Source organism: Vicugna pacos, unplaced genomic scaffold, assembly GCF_048564905.1.
Source record: "Vicugna pacos unplaced genomic scaffold, VicPac4 scaffold_21, whole genome shotgun sequence".
Lineage (NCBI taxonomy): Eukaryota > Metazoa > Chordata > Mammalia > Artiodactyla > Camelidae > Vicugna > Vicugna pacos.
The window spans coordinates 9,387,654-9,409,601 of NW_027328742.1; the positions used below are offsets into that span (position 1 = coordinate 9,387,654).

Below are 21,948 nucleotides of genomic sequence, written 5' to 3' on the forward strand. Positions count from 1 at the left end.
AGTGCCCATGTGACCCCAAATGAGCATTGGTTCTTAAAGGGCTTTCCAATCCCAGTCATCACAATAAAGCTCCACTGGGAATTTATTCTTTGCTGTCACAAGAGCCTAAATGGCGCAGAAATCACAAGACAATCTGCAGGTTCCCAGATTTTCCAATTTGAATTTGGATCTGAAGACTGGTGAAGCCCCGCGTCAGTGCCCAACAGCTGGACGACCTTCAGACACTTCTCAATCATTATCGAGTCACCCAGTTTGCTCTTGTGCCAGAACATGGGTGACGAATATTAAAACGTGAGCTGTAGATCATGCTACATATTATACATTGTTGAATATAAGCAATTACATATCATCTAGAGCAGCTGTTCTCAATCGGGGTGATGGTGACACGTGCCAGTGTCCGGGGATTTTTGTGTTTGTTGCAGTTGAGGGGCCGGGCGGACACGGATGCTGGTGAGCTCCCTACAGTGCGCTGGACAGCTCCACCGGGAGGGGTTATCTGTCCCCAGTGCCCAGCACATCGCGGAACCGGGGTTTGGCTTCTCCATGCCTTCCTATATTAGAGACAGCAGTGCCCAGTGACACCACAGACACCCATCAAAGCCACTATGGGATCTTTGTGGACTTTGGCAGGTTATTTAAAGTCCCAGAGCTCATCCTGCAGTGTGGGGTCCTCCTCAGTATGGTCCCAGTCTACGGTGCTAGCCTGCTCTTTTCATGGGAGTCTGATGATTTGAAATTAAACACACACACACACACACACACACACACGAACTACCTGCTTTTCTCTGAATACACCCCTTGCTGTCAGTGCTCCTGATGTGGCCTTGTTTAGTGATGGCGCATCCTGGCTCCTGCAGTAAAACTCCCCCTGAACTTTGAGGGCAGTGACTTTGGATTGCTCACCCCTGTCTCTGCAGCTACTAGCAAAAACGCCCCCCACACTGGGAAGATTCAATAACTTTGTAGGGAAGCAAACAAAAGGTTTTGTTATACTGTGACTGCATATAGCTTAAGACTGCCCCTTTAATTAAGATTAGGCTGATGAGATTTCATTATCACAAGCCTGTGCTCTGGAAGATTCTCCCGAATGGTACCCTGGTTGTACTAGGATACTTGGAGCAAAAGCTAAAGGTCTCCCATTAAAACTAAAGTTCAATCTCTCTCTTCCCACCCCCTGCCCCCTTGGCAACCACAAATTCGTGGTGGAAGAGATAGACTGGGATTTCAAAATTGTAGAATAGATAAACAAGATTATACTGTGTAGCACAGGGAAATATATACAAGATCCTGTCGTAGCTCACAGAGAAAAAAATGTGACAGTGAATAAATATATGTTCATGTATAACTGAAAAATTGTGCTCTACACTGGAATTTGACACATTGTAAAATGATTATAAATCAATAAAAAATGTTAAACAAAACAAAACAAAAACCTAAAGTTCAAAACTTCCCAGCTGCAGAATCCAACTGGCCAAGTTACCTAGAAGACATTTAACATATCCACACAAGTGCAAACGCTAGAGGGCTGTTTGATGCTTGCAGGAAGTACAGAATTTAGCAAAACATTTATTTTGTATAAAATTAATGAATCTTGAAGCTTAATTTCTTTTGTGATAATGGGAAAACGGCTTTAGCTCTTTAAGTCTTTGAGGATGTGTTCAATTAATATCCTGCAAAGGCGTTTGGCGTTGAAGAGCTTCTGACCCTATTCCTGAGATACAGAGGACCACAACAGGGACGGGAGTTGAGATGACAGCTCAGCAGAAGTATGAGACACTACCCAAAATAGCTGAGTTCTTTTACCAAGGTTAATACAATAACGCAAATGACTGAGGATGTGTTACATAAACTTGGCATTAGCGGAATGTTAACACATGGTTCCAAATCATGTGTTTTTCACTGTGGCCCCAAATCTGGAATCAAGGAGCCCCTTCCCATTCTACGGAAAAACTGAAATTAGAGGCGCAGTGGTGCACAGTTACTACTGAGCTAGGACGTTCCTGTGGATGAACAGAGAGAGACAGGCACACAGCACACATACGTGTGTGCATATATGAGATTTTTTTTTCATTTTAAGAATACAATACAACCTGATTTCAAAGCTAGTCTTTTAACCATGATAATGCCCCCAATCCAATAAGGTTTGGTATTGACCTTGTCAAGGGCAGTGTGAACGTCTGAATAAATGAGAGCCACTCCTGCCTACTTACTATGTCCGCATATAACCTGCTCCCACCCTCCTTGAAACACCTAAGCTTTTAATCTTAAGTTAATTGCAGATTCACTTGCAGCTCTAAGAAATAACGCAGATGGATGCTGTGGACCCTTTACCCAATTCCCTCCCATGACAACATCCTACAAAACCATCACAACCAGGATCTCCGCGTTCATGCAGCGAAGACTCAGGACTCTGCTCCGTGTCTGGTGAAATGGCACAGCTTGTGTTTTCTGAGGAACTGGGCCATTTCACCCACGTTGTCAAATTTCCCCGTGACAGCTGTTGGTAGGATTCACTGCCTTTTGACCTTTCTGTGGACTGCGGGCTCTGGAGTGACTTTTCCTGCTTTATTCCTGATAGTAAGGATTTGTGTTTCTTCTCTGCTTCCTTTGTCATTCCTACTAGGGGGTCTGTCATTTTATGGTTATTTTTAAAGAACCAGCTCTCAGATCCATTCGCTTGGCTCCCGGCTATGGCCTAGTGCTTGCTCGCTCTGCGTTTATTTTACTTTCCTTTTTCTAGGCTGTTGACGTGGGAGCTTAGATCCTGACTCGAGACTTTCCTCTTTGCTAATAGGTGCACTTAGTGCTATGAATTTTCCTCTTGGCCCTGTTTTACGTCTGCCTCACGAGTCTAGTATGTTCTATTTTCATTCTCATTCAGTTCAGCATATGCTTTGAGGCCGCCTTTCTGATTTGCGGGTTATTTCGAAGGGCACTGTTTAGTGTCCAAGCAGTTGGAGATCTTCCTGTTCTTGATTTCTAGTTCGACTCCACTGTGGTAGGGACGCCCCAGTCCGCACGATCTCCTTCCTTCTGAACTTGAGCTTTGGTCTGCGGTCCAGCATGTGGTCCTGACGCACGTGCCTGCAGAGAACGCGCGCTCTGCCGGGGCGGGTTCGCGTGTCTGCCAACGAGCAGAGCCCTGGCTGGCGGTGCTGTGGCTCCTTCCGCACCTCGCTGCTCTGTCAGCTGAGGGGGCGGTGTTGAGATTTCCAACCAGACCTTCCGTGTTAGCGGACGTCCTTCCTCTGACACCGCCCAGCAGCGGGAGGAGGCGTGGCCTCGGCACTGCCAAGCGGGAGGAGCCGGGTCCCGGCTCAGCCTCCTGTGCCATGAAAGAAGAGGGGTGTCATCACTGCGGGGTGTGCGTGAGCTCTGGGCCCCTCTGGGCCCCCGGTCACACTTCCCCGGCCGCTGGGTGAGCAGCGGGAAGGGGGCTGAAGCTTTTCCTGCTTCCTAAGCGGCCTCCACCCACCGGCTGTGGGGAGAGGGACCTGCAGCCGGTTACCTGTGCACAGGGGCGAGAGTCCTATCCCCCCTGACATCACCCCTCCCCACGGCAGGGAGGTGGTGGCACAACACGATTCAGAACGTAGCACAGTGCACAAGCCGGAGCTGTGCCCGAGCATTACAAAATCGCACATCCTACAAGGAAAACTAGTTTTAATACATGTAAGTACAAGGCTTGGTTTTTGTTTTCATTTAAAAAATTATAGCCAGTGAGCTGGCCACAGCTAGAAAAATAATAATAGTCTGGACTGTGATAACTCACACATTTTCTTTTTGCCCTAAGTTAACATGAGAACTTAATGTGCAGAAAAGACAGGAACAGAAAACCAAACGCCTTACAGATGATCGCACGTGTCGAACCCCTGGGAAGTCCTCCCCGTGCTCGGAAGGACGTCCTCCTCGCCCGAGAGACCCTCTGACTTGCGGCAGATTTCCAGGTGCTCCCACGGTGCTCTCCTCCTCCCCTCCTCCCACTGTGCTCCCGAACCCCAGCCTCCACATCACTCGCCCCTCCCACCCCACCCTCCACGTCACTCGCCCCCCCCGGACTCCACCCTCCTCGTCACTCGCCCCCCCCAGACCCCAGCCTCCACGTCACTCATGCCTTTCTTTCTAGTACAGCCCTTTCCAGCCGCTCCAGCTGCCACTGCCGTCTGCTCTCCAGGCCCGGCTCCGGGAGGCGTCGCGCTGTGCTGGGAGGAGCACCAGCCTCGCACGGCGGCCTGCCTGCTGGGGGGCGGTTTCAGCAAGTCCCCGGGCCTGGCGGTGACCGCACCACGACACTGAGCTCTCCTGGCTTCTCACCCGCAGAGCACGGACGTAGTGTCAACCTCTCTCTCTGCCTCTCTCCTCTCTCTCCTCTCGCTGGTTTTGAAGGTAAGTGAACAAGGTATGTTAGCACCTAGTTTTGACAGTACCCAACATCTTCTAATCGGTACCCCCCATTCCTGCTTTTAATGCTCACCTGTCCTTTCCTCTCAGCCTTCCTCCAGAGTATTTTTGCATTACCGACTTGAGAAGGACTCATGGCATGACCTGTGCCCTCTATTTTGAGGCTGCTAAGTGAGCTGCCATCTGAGGAGACTCTCCTCCTGGACCTGTAATCTTACCAGTCAAAATTCATCTATTACTTTACGAAGAAACTGCTTCCAAGGAAAGCCAGTCCCGCTGGAAGAGCAAGCACATCACCCTCACAGCCATCCAACCTCGGCCTCCAGGAGGCACAGGAGGCTGTAACACCACCTAGAAACCATGGCGCTGCAAACCCTGGTGGGACAAGGCCTCCCCCACAGGGTTCCGGAGAGCGCAGGGGGCGCTGTGTCTCAGAGCCTAGCTAAATGGACGGGGGACTTCGTACGAAAGGGAAAGCTCAGCCGTCCCGGGAGTCCCCTTGGCTCTGCGGGTCCGCGGGGGACAGACAGAGCCTGTCCTGTCTCGGCTGCACCCCCGGGGAGGGACAGAGCTGGACCGGCAGAGAGCAGGACTCAGGCAGGGACCTTGCTAGGTCACTCAGGACAGCCGCGCTCGGCCCCCAGCCTCACCCCTCCTTTCCCCACTGCTTTATTATGCGCGCGATGAAAGGAGAAAAAAAATGAAAGTCACAAAAGATAGAGACCAGGATAGATGCTCTTTTCCCCTCTCTGTCTTTGCATAACTGAAACTCAGATTCTGCTTTTTTTCCCCTCTGAAGGACTGGTTGGTAGGATTCATGAGTCCCTCATGCACATAATGGAGACGTTTATATGCAGACAGCCCCATCCAAATCTTTAAGGAAATTGTCGTGTATTCAGAGCCTTCCTTTGGAATGATTCTGTGCAATAAAGTGGCTCCAAGGAAATTTCGCATTCTTCTCATATTTCAGCAGTGAGCAATACTCATCCAAAGGCTTGAGTGCGGGCGCCCCACGAGCACGGGGTGGACCAGGGGCGCCGGCAGTGCGCGGCTCTTTTGGAAGTACTTACTGGTACTGCAGTAAATAGGATTCAAAGATAAACTGTGCTATCTGTACATGAAAACAGGGGTATAAAACTTTCACCATGGCTGCGAGTCACAACCTAGTCTCCTGGGTCCACAAAGAATAGCTACAAAGTGCCAAACCACACGCATTTTCTTCTGAGCTCCACATTGTCAAACTCACGCTTGGCTAATCTCTTAGGAAACTGAAGTCCAGAGGTGAGACAGCTCCAGGGAAACAGCTCCGTCCACCATCTCGGAGTTTAACTGCCTGAATGACAGTAAGGCAGTTCGCTTCCTCCATCTGGATAAAGAAGGCGCAGGGGTCTGCCGGGGCTGGGGACCAACATCTTTCTGTCTGCCCCATCTAAGCCCCTCTCTGGGCACCAGCAGCCAGGGGTGGAGGGCAAGTGAGGATGGAAGGAGAGGGGGACTCAGCACAAGAAAAGGAGGAATACGGGACGGTGTCCCCTGTGTGGCTGAGGCACGAAAGTGGTGTGAGCCCAAAATAAAAACCGAGCCCCGATCACCCGCCCCGAGGTGTGCGAGCTCATCTGCAGGGCCCATGAGGAACACATGTTAAAATGACCTGGAAGATCTGACTTTTCAAAGAGAAAGCAGAGTTTCCTCTTCTACCAAGGGAGGCAAGCTGGGAGGGAAAAACATTTAAAAGGAAACAGGCACTCCTGCCCCTGTTTCAGGACCACTGCTCACGAGTCAAGTCAGAAGACTCACATTTAACTTCAGACAGTGTTATCACAGAAACAAGATGATAAATGGAATGGAGAAAGCTAGCATGCCTTTAAACAAAGGTCTGCCTTCACCCCTTCACTGATAACCTGCATTTAGTCCATCAGCCAGGGTGAGGAGGCTGTTGAAGGGGCCCAGAGACTGAGGCTGTGATGAACTCGGGTGCTGGGAGGTGAAGGGGCATACCTGGGTTCCGGGGGTAGCCAGGGGAGAGGGTAGCTTGCATCTGACAATCAATTGGGTTTCTGATTTTACCATAAGTTGAAAAGTGGGACAAGTATGGGAAAATCAGTTTTACTTACTCGTTTACTTTTCTGGAGCAAGTTGCGAGGGAGAGTGTGTTTGGGAGGTGGCCAGGGAGTTTAGTCCAGTTCACTTCCGTGTCTGTGACAGTGAAGATGCCGCCCACGTGGGGACACTCAGAGGCAGACCTGAGGCATGAAGCCCACAGGGAGCCAGGCTGGAGAGGCGTGGGAGTCACCTCTCACACAGGAAATGGGGTCCTGACAGCATACAGACTCCTAGCAGGAGATGAAATTGTGTCCCAGGAATCACAGTTTGAATGAAGTGGAAGTAAATTCATTTATCAGTCAAGTTTATAATCCCTTTCTCCACCGTGTTACTTACACGATGCAAAACAGGACCCCTAGAAAAGCTGGTTGGGATTAACTGCTGACAAAAATGGGAAACTTTGAGATACACTCTTGAATTCTGTATCACCTCACACTGGATGTAGAGACTGGTTTTTAGCAAAAGAAATAAGTTCATTTTCAGCAAATGTAAATGGGTCTGATCATTTTTCATGCCTGGTTTCAGCATCCTATTTGAAGTTTGCTGAAAAAGTCTGGATTTCCTGGGTGGTGGCAAGTTGACCTCTCTGTAGCATCAACAGTTACAAGCAGAGGCTTCTATTTTTTCACTTTTCCATTAAATGGTTCTATCTAATGGTTTTGCTTGCTCTCATTCTGATTCATTCTAAGTTGATATACACTCGTCAACAAAGAACGTTACAAGAAGCACACAGCATTGCTGTGAAGACTTCTTGTCTAGATACCTTGGGTCTGGATATAGACATTGCTCTGAAATGACCGTATCTGAAATTTATGAACATGCTTCATTGGTTCCTTTTTAGGGAAAAAAATACCAATCAACTGACAGTAAGATACCAACAGTCTCAGAAATCTGAAGTTCCTTATTTATAACTTTGTCAGCCCATGAAGATAACAGAACCAGTTAAATCTTTGAAAAATGGTAAGAATCCCTAAGTAAGAGCCTGCACTTCTCTTCCTAATAAAACCCAGGATAAGGCAACATTTGTCAAGGCTACAAAAATTTATGCCAACGGTGAAATTAATAAAAGCAATGGAGCACGAGGAGCCTGCTGAAGTTAATTTTCCTTTTTCTAAAAGTCTGCCCAAGAGGTGAACAAACACAGATGTAAATTAAGCTCTTTCTGTGTGGATCAAAATATCTTTGTCAAATAACCCTTCATAGTATCAATCTGGCGTAGACTAGACAGATCTCATTGTTACGTCTGGGGATTCTGCCTGGAGAGAAGAAAGAGAAATAAACAGAGCCTCCCTATTGATCTGTCCCTCTCCTTTTGCTGCTGATTTAAAGGTTCGCTTTCAGAGTCTTCCTGGGCATGCACTGTGTCTCCCACAAATCTCTGGGATCAAGGCCAGCCAACAAGCTCCAGAAGGTCTTCCTGACACGGGCGGCACTGGGAAACTGAATGGGCCCAGATCTCCCCAGCATGCATGTTACGTAAACACGTCTGAGGGCAAGGAGGTCGGCTTTCCTCAGTGCATCGCTTGGAATCCACTGCAGGATCAATGAGATCAAGATCTCTACTAGGCAGAGGTCTGGGTACCACGATAAATCTCAACCGGTACATTTCACATGGAATTTATTCAACAATACAAGTAGATTCTTTTCAAGGAGAAGGGAAAAAAAACGCAGGTGATTTATAGACTGGCCACAAATCAGTCTTTTCCCCACATCACTTCCATCAGCAATGTTTCAGTAATGTGGTTCCCGTAAAGGCTTGTGGGAATCAGAGACAGGAGCATAAAGCAGACCCGGGCCCACACATCTGGGATTACAGCTCTATCCACTGGGATGCGATTCAGGAGGATGGAAAAGGAATCTCAGAGAAACACGATTAAATCCAGCCACACAGACACACGTCAACAGCACGTATTATAAAGGGGTCACACGTTTTCACTGTCATAAAATTTCATTTCAGGATGTGTACATAAACTGCAGAATGTGCTTTAATTTTCTTAAGGGAAGTAATATTGAAAGGACCTTTAAAAATCTGCAGTAAAATTCCACACACCTGTTGGCTCGATTAAAATATTAGTTGTAAAGCTAAATGGTAAGGCACGTAATTTTCTACAAAAATTCTCTTTAATTGAGGTAGAGCCACCCATCAAAAAAAACAACAAAAGTCTGTATCCCCAGTGGAGAGAGGGAGGCCACGTTAACACAAGGAAAACCCTGCCCTAAGTGTCTTCTCTTTGAACAGCACACTTTCCATAGACAGAGACGTGTCCTGGTTTCCTGCACTCACCTGCCACCACAGCCTTTCAGGTGCGATAGGAACTGAAGAAGACCTCACAATATAACTTCGGTGCTTACATATCCCCTATCATCCGCTAAAGTGATCTTAATAACATCGTGAGATTTAAAAATACATATTCTAACACATTTGTAAAACATTGCTTTATGCAGTGTGAGCTCATGTATAAGATACAAGAATTAACAACTTTTTATTTTACCTAATTATGGACATTTACCAGTAATTTAATTTAAGCGAGTCAGCTGCGCAGTTGACGAGATGATTCCTGAAATATTTTCCGGACTTCAACACCTATGACAGACGATTTCAGACTTTTGCTAAATGCAATGGTTTTCCTGCACCAAGAGACCTCCGGCTGCTGCTGGCGGGAGTTTGACTTCAGTGCTTGACACGGTAGCTCGAAATAACTGCGCCTGCCTCGGCTGCTTGCCCACACTGAGCCTTCAGAATGGGTTTACGAGGCTCAGAATTATATTCACCTTAATTAAGACTTCATGAGTGTGTCAGCTGAGGGTCAGTGCACTCCTCAAAGTCACAGCAACGGAGCCCCAATGTGCCCCAGAACGTCTCCTCTTTCTACTGCTCAGCACGGATTCTGTGACTCCAGATCATAGACACTGAGAATGTCACACACACCACGGTGGAAAGAGAAAGACATCGGGGAGCTGAGGAAAATGAGACCTGGTATTGTGACTCCCTGGCCTGGGGTGGGGGTGGAATGGTGTATCCCCCAAATTCATGCTCACTCAGAACCAGAGAAGGTGCCCTTTTTTGGAAATAAGATCTTTGTGAATCTAGTTAAGGTGAGCCCATACTGGATAGGGTGGGCCCTAAACCCAACGCCTGGTGTCCTTAAAGAAGAGAAGGGGACACACAGAGACCCAGGCAGAGAGGTGACCGTGTGAAGATGGAGGCAGAGCCTGGGATGCTGTGTCTACAAGCCAAAGAGCACCAACTGCTGGCAGCACCAGAGGCTTTAAGAGAGGGTTGGAACAGATTTCCCTCAGAACCTGCAGGAGGAACCACACTGCTGACACTTGATCTCAGACCCTGGCCCCTAGAACTGTGAGAGAAAACATTTCTCTTGTTTTAAGCATCCCCTGCGTGGGGGACTTTGTGACGGCGGCTCCGGAGACTCGTACACAGCTGTACAGTATCTGGTGAACCACTCAACTTCACCAAGGCTGACACAGCCACGTCTCTGCAGAAAGTCGTGGTGACAATGTTTCAGAAGCACTTCGTAAGTTGAAAACTGCTCTGTAAGCACCAGGCACCCTTAGTGATGAAGGAAGAGAGGTCAGTGAAACCTGGACGAGGCCAAGAACTTGATCCTGGGCAAGATGGGCAAGATTTGGAAGGACCTTTCTTTCCAAAGGGGCATTCCAGCTGAGGAAAACCACAGGAACAGAAACAGAGATGGAGAAGTGGAGAATTCATTTTCAAATGAATCAGATGTGGTAAAAAAAAAAAACTACAATGTTACGAGTTAAAACTCCTCTCCACTTTCCTAACCTACAGACGCTGAGCCAGTGAACACTTGTACTGGCTTCTTGGGACTGCTGTGACAAATGACCACAAACTGGGTGGCTCAGAACGGGAGACATGTATCCTGTGAGAGTCCCGGAGGCCAGAACTCTGACATCTGGCAGCGCTGCACCCCGGGGCACTCTAGGGGACGCTCCTTCCCGGCTTCTTCTAGCTCCTGGTGACTCTAGGAGCTCCTCAGCCTGGCTCAGCACCCCTCACACCTCTGCCTCCTTTCCCCTCGGCCTCACTCTTACGAGGGTACTTGTTACGGTGCTGAGAGCTCAGCAGATAATCCCAGACGAGCTCCTCCTCTCGAGATCCGTGGCTTACTCACGTGTGCAAAGACCCTCTCCCCAGAGAGGGTCCCATTCAAACGTTCCAGGGACAAGCAGGGTGCGGGGACCCATTCCATTCATTATAGTACTTAAGGGTCTGGAAAGAGAAGGAGGCTGAATGACAGACACCTCATCTTAGGAAGGAGCAGAATCGGCAGCTCGATGTGCATGAATCGGCAGTCACGCAGCGGGACGCGCATCTGCCATCCCAAAGCAACCACTTCATGCCAAAAACAATGATGGCAACGAACATCTTTCAGACAAAGACCATACAAGCCGACACCAAAGGGGGTCAAGTACGTAAGTGGCATATATTTTGTAACTATTAATTTTGACCTACATTTTCATTAAGTCAATTTTTATTACTTCAGATTGCTTCACTGTCTCTTAACCCATTGCCTTTTCTCACATTAAAATTTAGAAACTTCAAAATACTATTTCCTATCAGACTTTAGTTCAGAATCACCTTCATGGAAATTCAACTTTTCTAAGACCCGATGTCTCTTGCCAAATCATAATTCTTCTTTCCTTCAAGACTCTTAATTTCAAAAGCCAACAAAATTAGACACACTTCTGGATTTAATGCTTCTCCATCACTTAAATCACCAGAAGAAGTTTAAGAGCAATTCCTAAAACAGGCAATCCTATACGTGGTTTAAAATTCGCTAAAAACAAATAACCACAAAAAAAAAACAACTCACAGCCTTCGATGATTCAAATGCAGGCTCACTAATGAGACCCTGTTAATATTTCATGCACAGCCTCTTCCCATTTACTTCAAAATATTTCTGTAATGGAGATTGGAAGACACACCACACTCCTAGGAGTAATGAAAAATTCAAATGTGTTTAGGGAAGATCTTCAGCTATAATTCAAACGATGCTGCTTAAACATTTCTAAAAGGACCTCCGAGCCTCTGCTTGGAATGAGACTCAGCGTGGCTGGGTCCCGCGGCCAGCGCGGGCGGGGCCGGGTGTCAGCGTCCTCGGCAGCAGGAACGGCCATCCTGCCTGTGAGATCTGGTGCCTTTTTCCTGACAAGACGTGGAGAAGCAAGTGGTGATGAAAGGGACTCCAGCCCATCCATGCGGCCAAACCGAGGCTGTGAACAATCGTGAGCCCCCAAAGCCATCGTGGTCCCCCTGGGACCAACTCTGTCACCAGGGAGCTGTTCACGTCTGCACACCTGCTGCCCCGCGCAGACCTGCGTGCTGATTTGAGCCAACTGGCTCTTTGCTACATCTCTCGATTTATAAAAATGCAGGATGTGTTGCTTTTCTTGAAAATGCAACAGCTCGAGATTTAAGTATATGTGGCCACCCCTGATGATTAGAATGGCATACGGGTTGACATAGTGCCACAAATTACATAGTCTCTAAACTGGAACATGTGAATGAGTCCCCAGGGAGCCCTCGGGGAGCCCTCGGGCTACGGCTCATCAGTACATCGCGGTGACATGAAAGACTTCTACAAAACCACAAAGTTGACTCCAATTACGGAAAATCCTGCTTTAAAACATAAAGGTGCTGTTACAGGAAATTTCATGATCCCACAGGGTTTTAGTGACATGGCAACTAATCACTTGGCCTTCCCTGCTTGGCTGTACTGCTGTTAGAGCGCAGTGGAATAATCACATTCATTCAAACTCTTCGCTGTTTTTCCTCAGATTTTCTTAAAACAATTGAGATCGAAATGTTATTAAGGGCTTATAGAATACTTTTTAAAAGCAAACATAAAATAATTAATGAGCAAAATATTATTCCCAAGCAGTTATTATACCATGCAGTTTAATGCAATGAGCATTTATGAACGCCTAGCACATGCCCACGATACGACCAAACAGACCTACAAGGCGGGTCGGGTATGTACCGACGTCAGGCAGCTTCCATGAATCTTAGAGAAGAGTGATTTCCCCAAATCCCTGGTTATTCCACACTACAATTTTTCAAATAAGCCCTATGAATTCAGTAAATTCTCAATATAAAGAAAATGTAAATTTAAAAATTTGAATATAGGACTAAAAGATTGCTATTGTCACAAACAGTTTCAAAGGCTAAATCTCTCAAATGCAAAAGACAGTTAATAACATTCTGGGAATAGCTACTCGTTTATTCATTTAGACTCAGACTTGCACAAAATCACCCACTGCATGCTCCTTACACCCAAGGACCACGAAGCCGTCACACAGCATCGTCCCGCCAGCACTGCCTACGGAGGTGTCCCTGTGCCGTGCAGTTGTGCCTCCTGCTGTCCCCACCCCTCCTTCTCTCCTCCTGGTTTCTGTGATACTTTCCTGTGGTGCACTTTATAAACCTTTTCTTTCATACTAACGTCCTTCTCCCTCTTCTCCACGTTCTTCCTGGGTGAAATGATCCAATTAGACACATTTCCAAAAAGATGACTGACTACATTTTCTAAAAACAACCGAGCTCCCAGAATCAAGTCTTCTCAGCACCTTGTCGGGATTTCCCTTAAAAATCTCAAACTCAAAACATCTAGAACTGAGTATCTTTCTTTCCAAACTGCCTCATCCTCCAGGATTTTCCTCTCTTGGTGGGCATAAGACCACGCTCACGGGCTGAGACCCTTCAGTGTCCTTTCTAGCTGGTCTCCCCTCTTGCCCTGCACATCCAGTCACTCACTCCCTGAAGCCTCTCCTCCTGGTGAATGTCACCGCTGTGTCCCACTGCGCCTGCTCAAATGCAGCCCTTGTTTGAGTGTTTCCATAACCCCGCATCCTTTTTCCCTAATCAACCCTATATTCCATCCTCTGTTTTCCTTAACTTCATTCCCCACCCTGTCTAACAACACGTGATGAGTTAACACTGGCAAGAGGACAAAGCCCTGAGTAGAACATGTGCATTTATGCATGTCTTCCCCAGAAGCGACCTTCCCAGACGTCTTCCCTCCCAATCTCTGTGGGCTCACCCGACTACACGTGATGGCGCGGTGGGATGTCTGGCAGCCTTCATCCTGGGCGCGTCCTGTACTGCGGACGCTGGGAAGTGGGAGCGTCACCATCTCAGACTCCTCTGCAGCCGGGGCGGGGCCGTTCTCAGCGCCCACCCATCCGGAACCGCCACTCAAGGCTTAGAAGGTGGCCATGGTGGGGGCTGTTCCTCTGACCTGGCGAGCGGGTCATGAAGATGTCTGTCTTTCCCCAGCAGTGAGGTCTGGGCCAGGCACCAACCCTTCCTTGTTGAGGGCCAGGGTGCGGGCATTGCACTGGTTTGGGCGGGGCAGTGACTGAGAACCAGTACCGCGAGCACCCGCTCCTTAGTCCCTGACCAGATGTGGCCCTGACGGCTCTGCCAGCCCCGTCCTGCTGTGTGGCCCTCGGGTCAGTTCTGCAAGTTCAACTCAGTCTCCCAACAGTTCTCTTCCTGCAATGAGGCCATTCTCCGCTTGAACAGCTCTACTGCTTCTGTCCCATGACACTGAACCCTGAGGGACGGACCATCTGCCCGAGCCCCCATCTTTACTGGATGCCCCTGCCCTGCACCCTCAGTGAGCCCAGACTCGCCCTTGGAGGTCTAGGCCACACTTCACCTCCTCTAGAAAACATTTCTATACTTTTTTTGGAACCAAATAAATTCTTTTTCCTTTGTGATAATAGAGAACTTTAAAACATATTACTAATATTTTACAAGCAAAGTATAGCATACTTATTTGTTAATTCACCTGTTCCTTAATTGCCTGTGACCTATTTGAGGACAAGGGGTATGTATGATTTACTCATCTTTGACCCTCTAATGCCCTGGGGTCGGCATACAGGCGTCTCCGTAAACACTGGTGGAAAGGAACTGAAACACATGAGAGGAAGAGAGGGAGCAGCGACTTCACCCTCTGATGTGTTCTTCGTGCTACATGCCAACCCGGGGACAAATCTACAAATCCCAAAGTGGAAGAATTCACTCTGGATGGGAGACTAAGTGGGTGTGGATTTTAGCATTAAAAGATGGATGTAATTTGACCTTGTGAAGACCAGACTCCAGCTTGAGTGTGGGGAAGGGAGATACAGGAATACAGTGAGTGGATTAGGAAAATAACTTGAACAGAGGTTCTCTGTGGGAGAGTCACAACAGGTGAGTCTTGGAGGGAGTGGCAGGCGTCCGCCCCGGGGAGCCTGATGTGAGCCCAGGGAAGGTGTCAGGTTTAGACGGGCAAGGGCTGGTCCTCACAGGTCCTGAAGAAAGAGGCATGTTTCACAGAGCTGGCTGGGGAACAGAGAGATCTGAGAGTCACTTTCTTTCTCAGGTCCACCTGCTTCAGGAAACGTAATTGAATACCGAGAACTATGTTGAGGGTAGTAAACCCTGATGGTCAGCATTTGTTTGGATTTTGACAAAATCCCGCAGTTCAGAGCAGAGCTCCTGGAGTAAATCCAGGTCTCTTGCTCCTATTAAGTTGTGAATCTGGAAACATTACGAGAAGAATCACACAGCATGCTTCATCACCCACATTCTGGAGATGCTAAGTCCATATCAGGCGAAAGGAGACAACTTAGAGAAGAAACATCCTGTGGGTTGTTCACCCAGCTTGCGTTTACCAAAACTCTTAAATATCCAAAGCTCAAAGGCACGTCCTTCAGACCCCTGGTCCACGAGCACACACGATGAGCGACTCAGGGCTCATCACTCACCCGTCCTGCGTAGTGGATGACGGTGAACGCCGTGCCGTGGTCTTTGAGGGCGACGTTCCCGTTCCCATCCTTCATGGGAGAGTAGACCACATTCGTGTTGGAGGATTCTAGAAGATTGTGTAGCGTTTTGGGAAGAGTTGTTTCCACTGACCAAATCATTTGACTTTCTTCATCCAATAAAGAGAGAAATCCAGAAGGTTTCTGCAAGTTAACAAGAGAGAGTTTTTTTTCCCTTCTCTTACTCAGTTTGGTATTTGTGTTATTGTTCATGCACACTTATCTACAGTCCCATGATGTTCATATATACGCTCAGAAAGTGAGTTTGTCTTTACTTTCAATACACATCTATTTCTGCTCACTGTCACGTCCCCGTTACCTAGCAAACCTTTGATGTAATGTCAGCCCCCAAGAGGATTTACTGATTAGAGGAGTTAATAAATAAAAGAGTGTATTTTAATGCCATTAAAAACCCTGGAGTTTAAAAAAATTAAATCTCCAACTATGGAAAAGTCATTTTTTTTTCTTGTCCTATACCCCACGTGAAACACTTCATACCTGTGGTGGGATACGTAACTGATCAAAGAACAAAACGTACAATGATGTTAAGTCGTAACAAGTGTAGCAAAGTCCCACCCAGCGGGAGGGGAAGGGACCCTATGATAGTCCAATATTTACACCCAGAAAAAAGAAAGTTTGAAGCGGTAACTTGCAAAATTCAAATTAGAAGTGTGATAGCTAATAACTGCCAAACGAGGAAACTAACATCAAACAGTAAGAAACAATTTAAAATTAATCTCATGTGAAGAAAAATGCTGCTTCAAGAACTTCCCCACTTCTGACACTGCACCCCCTACTCAGAGCACCATTCTGCCCACGGGCCTTTGACATCAGTCAAGAAACTGTTTACCGACCTGCTGCACTGTTCGCCTTTTCTTTCCCAGGGCCGTAGGGAAGATTTTCTATTGACAGGTCAAATCTACCTTTTAAAATGTGGTATTTTGTATTATTTATTTGCATTACTCTCCATATATCTCAATCCTTCCCATGGACTCAGTGTGCTTTTCAAAGTGTGAACCCCCTAAAAACAATTCTCAGGGAGTGGAGAGATCTGTCTTGCCCCCTAGAGTGATGTCAGCTTGTATTAGATCTGAGGTCACAGAACCGTCCACTACAGGCCTTTCATGATGTCATTTACTGGGTCAAGAGAAAGTCATTTCTTTGTGTCTGAACTATTCTAGGTGTTTGAAGTCTTCTGGGATCTCCTGGTCATAGTAGAGAAAATTCAGACTGTGTGTCATTGTCTGAGGGCTGCAAAAGTTGAGATCATTCTGGTGCCATCCACGGGGAATAAAGGTTGAACCCGCTGGCCTTCGAGAGGGCCTATGCCTGGTGGGGGCTCGGGCACCAGAGCGCACCCTTCTGGAGATATTTGCCAACTATGACAGCATCTCTAGGCGAGGGGCTGGACAGCCTCCCTGGAAGGAAAGGGAAGAACTAAGGAGGCAGGAAACAGCAGTAAAATGCAGGGAATGCCAGCAAAACCAAGTTCACCTCCCACAGCAAATCACCTAGATTAGTAAGAGATGGAGAGACTTCTGCCTCCAGTGTAAAAATTTTTTTGATAAGGAAATCTGGAGAAGAAAGCGCACTGCGTAGTTCATCCCAAGATCTTCAGAGTAGCCAAGGACTCCATGAAGGACTCAGAGATTTAAAAAAAAATTAAAGCATGGCTGTACAGAATGGGTGGGTAAGGGCCCTCAAAGAGAGCAATGGATTTAAGAAGTTTGCTGCGAACTGGTCTTGCCTGGCCTGTGTTAAAAATCAGAAATGCTTTATTTCAATTTACAGCAACTATCTGCTGAAGAGGAAAGAAGATGTTGATACTATAATCTCAGAAGTCATTTCTTCATCTTTTACCAGAGCACGGTGTCACAGCACCTCTCCTCGTGTGGTACACTCACACGCATCCACACACAAACATACAGACACGCACACACACACACACACAGTGGAGGGGGTAATGGGCTATTTAAGGTGTTGCACGTGTGTCTGTATTTTGGTGGCACTGAGAGACGTCCTGTTTGGAAGTGAGAGTATTTGCTTTACTGGGTGTTTCAGTAACTCAAAGACAAGGTCCCAATTAGTCTAAGAAAAGGAATCAATCCAAAAAGAGCTGAATTACTGTACTCCAAACACAAGATGAGATTTCTCAAGGATGGGGGGTTGGTTACCAACAAGATATTTTTCAGAGCATGATACTTTGTATCATCTCAAAAATTCTTTGAATTTATATGTTATATTTTCTCAACATTTGGTATAAAGCCACGAAAGAGTGGGGTTATCAAATTTGGAGGCTTGGAAAACTTGCTAAAGTGTCAGAAGAAGAAGAAAATGGAGAAATGGGTTCTAAAAAAAGGATGAATGGCCTTCGATGCCTTCAGAGGAGGCTGAGTTGTCCTACTGGGTGTGGAAGGACGTCACAGTTTCATCCTTACATCAGAAGCGTCAAGGGCAGAGACAGCGACAGAATGCCCTGGACACATGGAGAGTTCGGTGAGGATCTGCACTGACCCTACTCCTCGGAGACGTGAGACAAACATGTGATCACTGGAACACAGAGACAGCCGTGCAAACACTCTGCACGCCTGTGCTCAGTGGAGGGTTATGAGTTGCTGGGAAGGAAATAACCAGCCTGTTTTGTGCCGTACAGTATACGCTTGCCTGGTGTGTAGACCTACATATTTGCAGGTAAAAAGGCTAGCTTCACCCTCTGCTTGGTACATCTTTTCATTTCATTTCTCCGGGTATCCAAGAGAAGCCACAGCAGTAACACCCGCTCTCATTTCCAGCCCATCCTGATGAGGGACCCACTACTGAAATACTCATTCCAAAGAAGAAACAAAAAGACAGAAATAACCCCGTGCTGCTGACCGCTGTGCAGCAGCCAAGGACATGGCAGCCGGCAAGCATGAGGGGAGTGGGTGCCCGCGGGGAACGGGTGGCCGAGGCTTCCCATGGACGGTTAAGGGTCTGTCACCCTCAGGCCACTTTTCAGCCTTATATAGATTAACTATATGCCACATGTGTCAGGATGAGGGAGGACTTTCTGGAGGAAGAGACCTTCTTCTCGAATTAAAATAAGGAATGTCGACAAGCTGGTAGCAGAAACAAGAACATGTTACAGATTAGGAAAGTACATAAAACAAAGTCATTGTAAGCAGACACTGAAGAAAATTCAGGGTAGAAAATTATATATTATGCTCCCCAGTAGCTAAATGGTCTCAGTTTTAAACAACATTCAAATGTTTTAGAAATATTATTGGTAAATCTATACAACGTCTTGTATTAGCAGACAAGTGATGGCTGATTGTATGATCGAGTTTCATTCTTATGATGACGATATTGAGGCAAAGATTCTTGCATTGTAAGGTAGAAAGGACAAAGATTCATATAAACACTTGCAAATGTACTGTTATATGTATATATATTTTGCCATTTTTCTATATTTTTTGTTTTGGGGGGTAATTTGATTGATTGATTGATTTTTTAATGGAGGGACTGGGGATTGAACCCAGAACCTTGTGCATGCTAAGCACTCACTCTACCACTGAGCTACACCCTCCTCCCCCCTTTTTTTTTTCTATATTTAAACTTAAAAATTTGGGGATAAAAAAGATTGTTGAGTTTGTTTTGTGATCTTGTTAGCCTCGGTATTATTTTATAAAATAGTAGGTCTGTATGATGTGCATTTGTAACCACACCAAAAGAAGAGTTTCAGCGACATAACCAATGCTCAATGTTTTTATAACAAAATGATCTGATATTTCTTGTCATTTCAATTGATCGATAATCCTTCAAATGTCCTTTCAGAGGAAGGTCACGTGCGCCTCAATCAACATGGAAAGAGTATAGATAAGTTACAAACTGCCGAGCCTCCTATAAAGATACCTCCCAAATACAGCCCCTTGAAAGAAAATTCTTTGTCTCCAGTATATTTAAATGCACGTACCCTGGAAAGTAGCTAATTATATGATATGAATACCTGGAAAAAAAAATCCAAAACTGCAGTCTGGTTACCAGGAGAATAAGCGGTTTCCATGGTAACTCCCTCCTGTACACATTCTGTTTGCTCGTGTTGAAAAAGCACTTCATTGACATAGTGGTGCATCTTCTCATTGGTCATGTTGACACAGAGCTATTGTGGGGAGAAAGAAAACAGTTCACAAGAGAATTCGGCACGCAGACCCCCCGCTCCACGCCCCGTTTCAGAGGGCGAGATGCAGGCTCGAGAACGCTTAGCGCCAGTTAGCGTCTCCCAACGCCGCCCTGAGAAGTCAAAGTAAAGAGCTCGGCTTGACGCTGCTGACTTCACATGGCCCGACTATTCAAGTGAGGGCTGGCCCTGAAAAGCAGCAGGAAGTATAACGACAACATTAACTTACAAATGTGGGGCCTAAAATATATGTGAGTTTTCAAAAAATATTTCCAAAAGGAAATGACGTTTGGGCCCTTGCCAACAAGTGATGACAAAGCTGCCCTAACCTCAGACACCAGGGAAAGGAGGGGTGTTTCCTGCCTCCTCATTCCTGTTGCAAAAAGGAGCACGGGGTTCTTTTGAGAAAGGATACTGGTCTAAATATCTCACTGCAGGCACCAAGTCCTGTGGCACAAAATTTTTACATTTTCCTCTTTCCGCCAGGCGTGCCCATCAGGAAACAAATGTGCTATTCCTTAATCTTCAAGTGCTAACTTATTAACCTTAAAAATATCTTAAAATGTTAGAAAATAAAATAGAACAACCCAAGTCTAGCCAAAATGAAGCCTTGCTTTCCCTCTGGGTCGACTTTCCTGTTTTTCTGCTTTTTTTTCAATAATCCAAATACCTCAAAAAAGTTGTCTTTTCTTATCTCAAATTCCTCTTCTCCCCACTACTGAACTCAGTAGGTTTTTGCTCCCCTTGCTCCACCAAAAGTGCTTTTTTGGGGTCACCAGTGATGCGTGCATTTCTAAATCTGACGTTCAGCTCTGTGTTCACTGCCCTTGACCTCCCAGTGATGTCTGAGAGCCCGTTCTTCTGCGTTCCTTGAGTGCTGCCCCCAGTGTCTTCCAGGATGTCACACTCTCGGGGCTCCTGCCTCACTGGCCAGTCCTTGTCTGTCTCCTCTGACTCCACCCTGGAGTGGTCCAGGGCTCCATCCCGGGCCTCCTGTCTTCGGTCCCTACACCCCCTACCTTTGTGATCTCACGGCAGTTTCACAGACCATCCTGCCTTCCCATCTGCACCCTAACCACGACGTTAGAAACAGTAAAACCCCGAATCACTTAGAAACATTTAGAATTCAGTAACTCACTGAAAATAGAGATGAACAATTTATATACATCAAAGTTACTGATAAAAAGTTTGTAAAAGGACATCAGATCTCATTTGCAAAGAGAACAACATCTAAGATTATGTTTAACGTAAAATGTGCAGTATTTATATAAAGAAAATGCCAAAGCTTTTGTAAATCACACAAGACTGGAATAGTCACTGGAAAAAAGAAGACCGCCCTGGGCGCCTCCTTCCCACGCGCCCGAGTTCTCCTCCAAATCTGGTTTCATCCTAGCACCTGCTAAGTAGGAGCTCCTCTCAGACAGACATTCGGTCCCCACGGGTTCTCTCCAGGACACGGAAGAGCTTCCTTTGGGCTCCAGCTTCCAACCAGCAAGTCAAGTCATCGTCTCAAAGGACCAACACCAGGACATGTTAACTCTGCACGGGTGGCCTGAGCCTGCCCATCAGAGGGTGGCTATTAATAAAGGAAGAATACAATACACATAGGAACAGAGACCCATCCTCTCACAGGTCTAGCTACTAGGAAGGATGGAAATGTGTGCGATTCCAGGGACACGAAGCAGCCCCAGAGGGAAGAAACGAAGGAACACATCAGAGTGCAGGGCACGAGTCAGCCCACAGGGGGAGCTTGACCTGAGATGAGCTGTCTGCGAGGAAGGTCTGCTCTTCAGTTCTTGCCGGGACCAGAATTTGGTGAGTAGGCAGAGGCAGCTCAAGCATCTCCGGAAACGGGGTGATTGGAGGCTGCAGACAAGGGGCTGCCCTGATGGCAGCAGAAGCTGGAGAGCTGAAAATGCAGAGGCTCAATGCCCGAATCTAGACAAGTTATCTGGGTGATGAATGTGCATCGATATCTCATTATTAGGGCAACAGGTAGAGAATAATCAATGCAGTAGAAATATTCCGAATAAAATATTTAAATAACTTATGAAAAATAAGATCCGAATACCACATATTGACATGCACAGAATATTCAAAATACTTCTTAGCTCCAGATCAAAAAAGGTGTCCCAGGGTCACTGCCCTTGCTTCCAGTAGTTTTTCTTGCCTCTGCTTCACCATAAACAACGGTTTCTGTAAATCTGGTGACAAGTGACTGTCTATAGACTGAATGAGCTTCCCTACTGCCTTCCATCACAAAGTAAGATCTAAATTAAAAATAAAATAAGAGCCACGCCACATTGCTGCTGTCTTGGAAGTCATTTTAAACCCTAAAGAACTTTGAGATTTGCAGACACTAACTACCACATAGAAAACAGATGAACAACAAGGTTCTACTGGACAGCACAGGGACGTGTGTATCCAATACCTTG

General features: G+C 46.6%; 1 protein-coding gene across 1 annotated transcript in view; it reads right to left on the minus strand.

Annotated features, from left to right (window-relative positions):
* LOC140694343 (unconventional myosin-XVI-like) overlaps positions 1-21,355 on the minus strand; it is a 148,212-nt gene extending 126,857 nt beyond the window's left edge. Inside the window, 5 exon segments of the mRNA XM_072957621.1 lie at positions 15,301-15,501; positions 19,343-19,495; positions 20,184-20,228; positions 20,739-20,798; positions 21,269-21,355. Coding sequence (XP_072813722.1) covers positions 15,301-15,501; positions 19,343-19,495; positions 20,184-20,228; positions 20,739-20,798; positions 21,269-21,355 — 546 coding nt within the window.
* Positions 21,356-21,948: the final 593 nt, after the last annotated feature.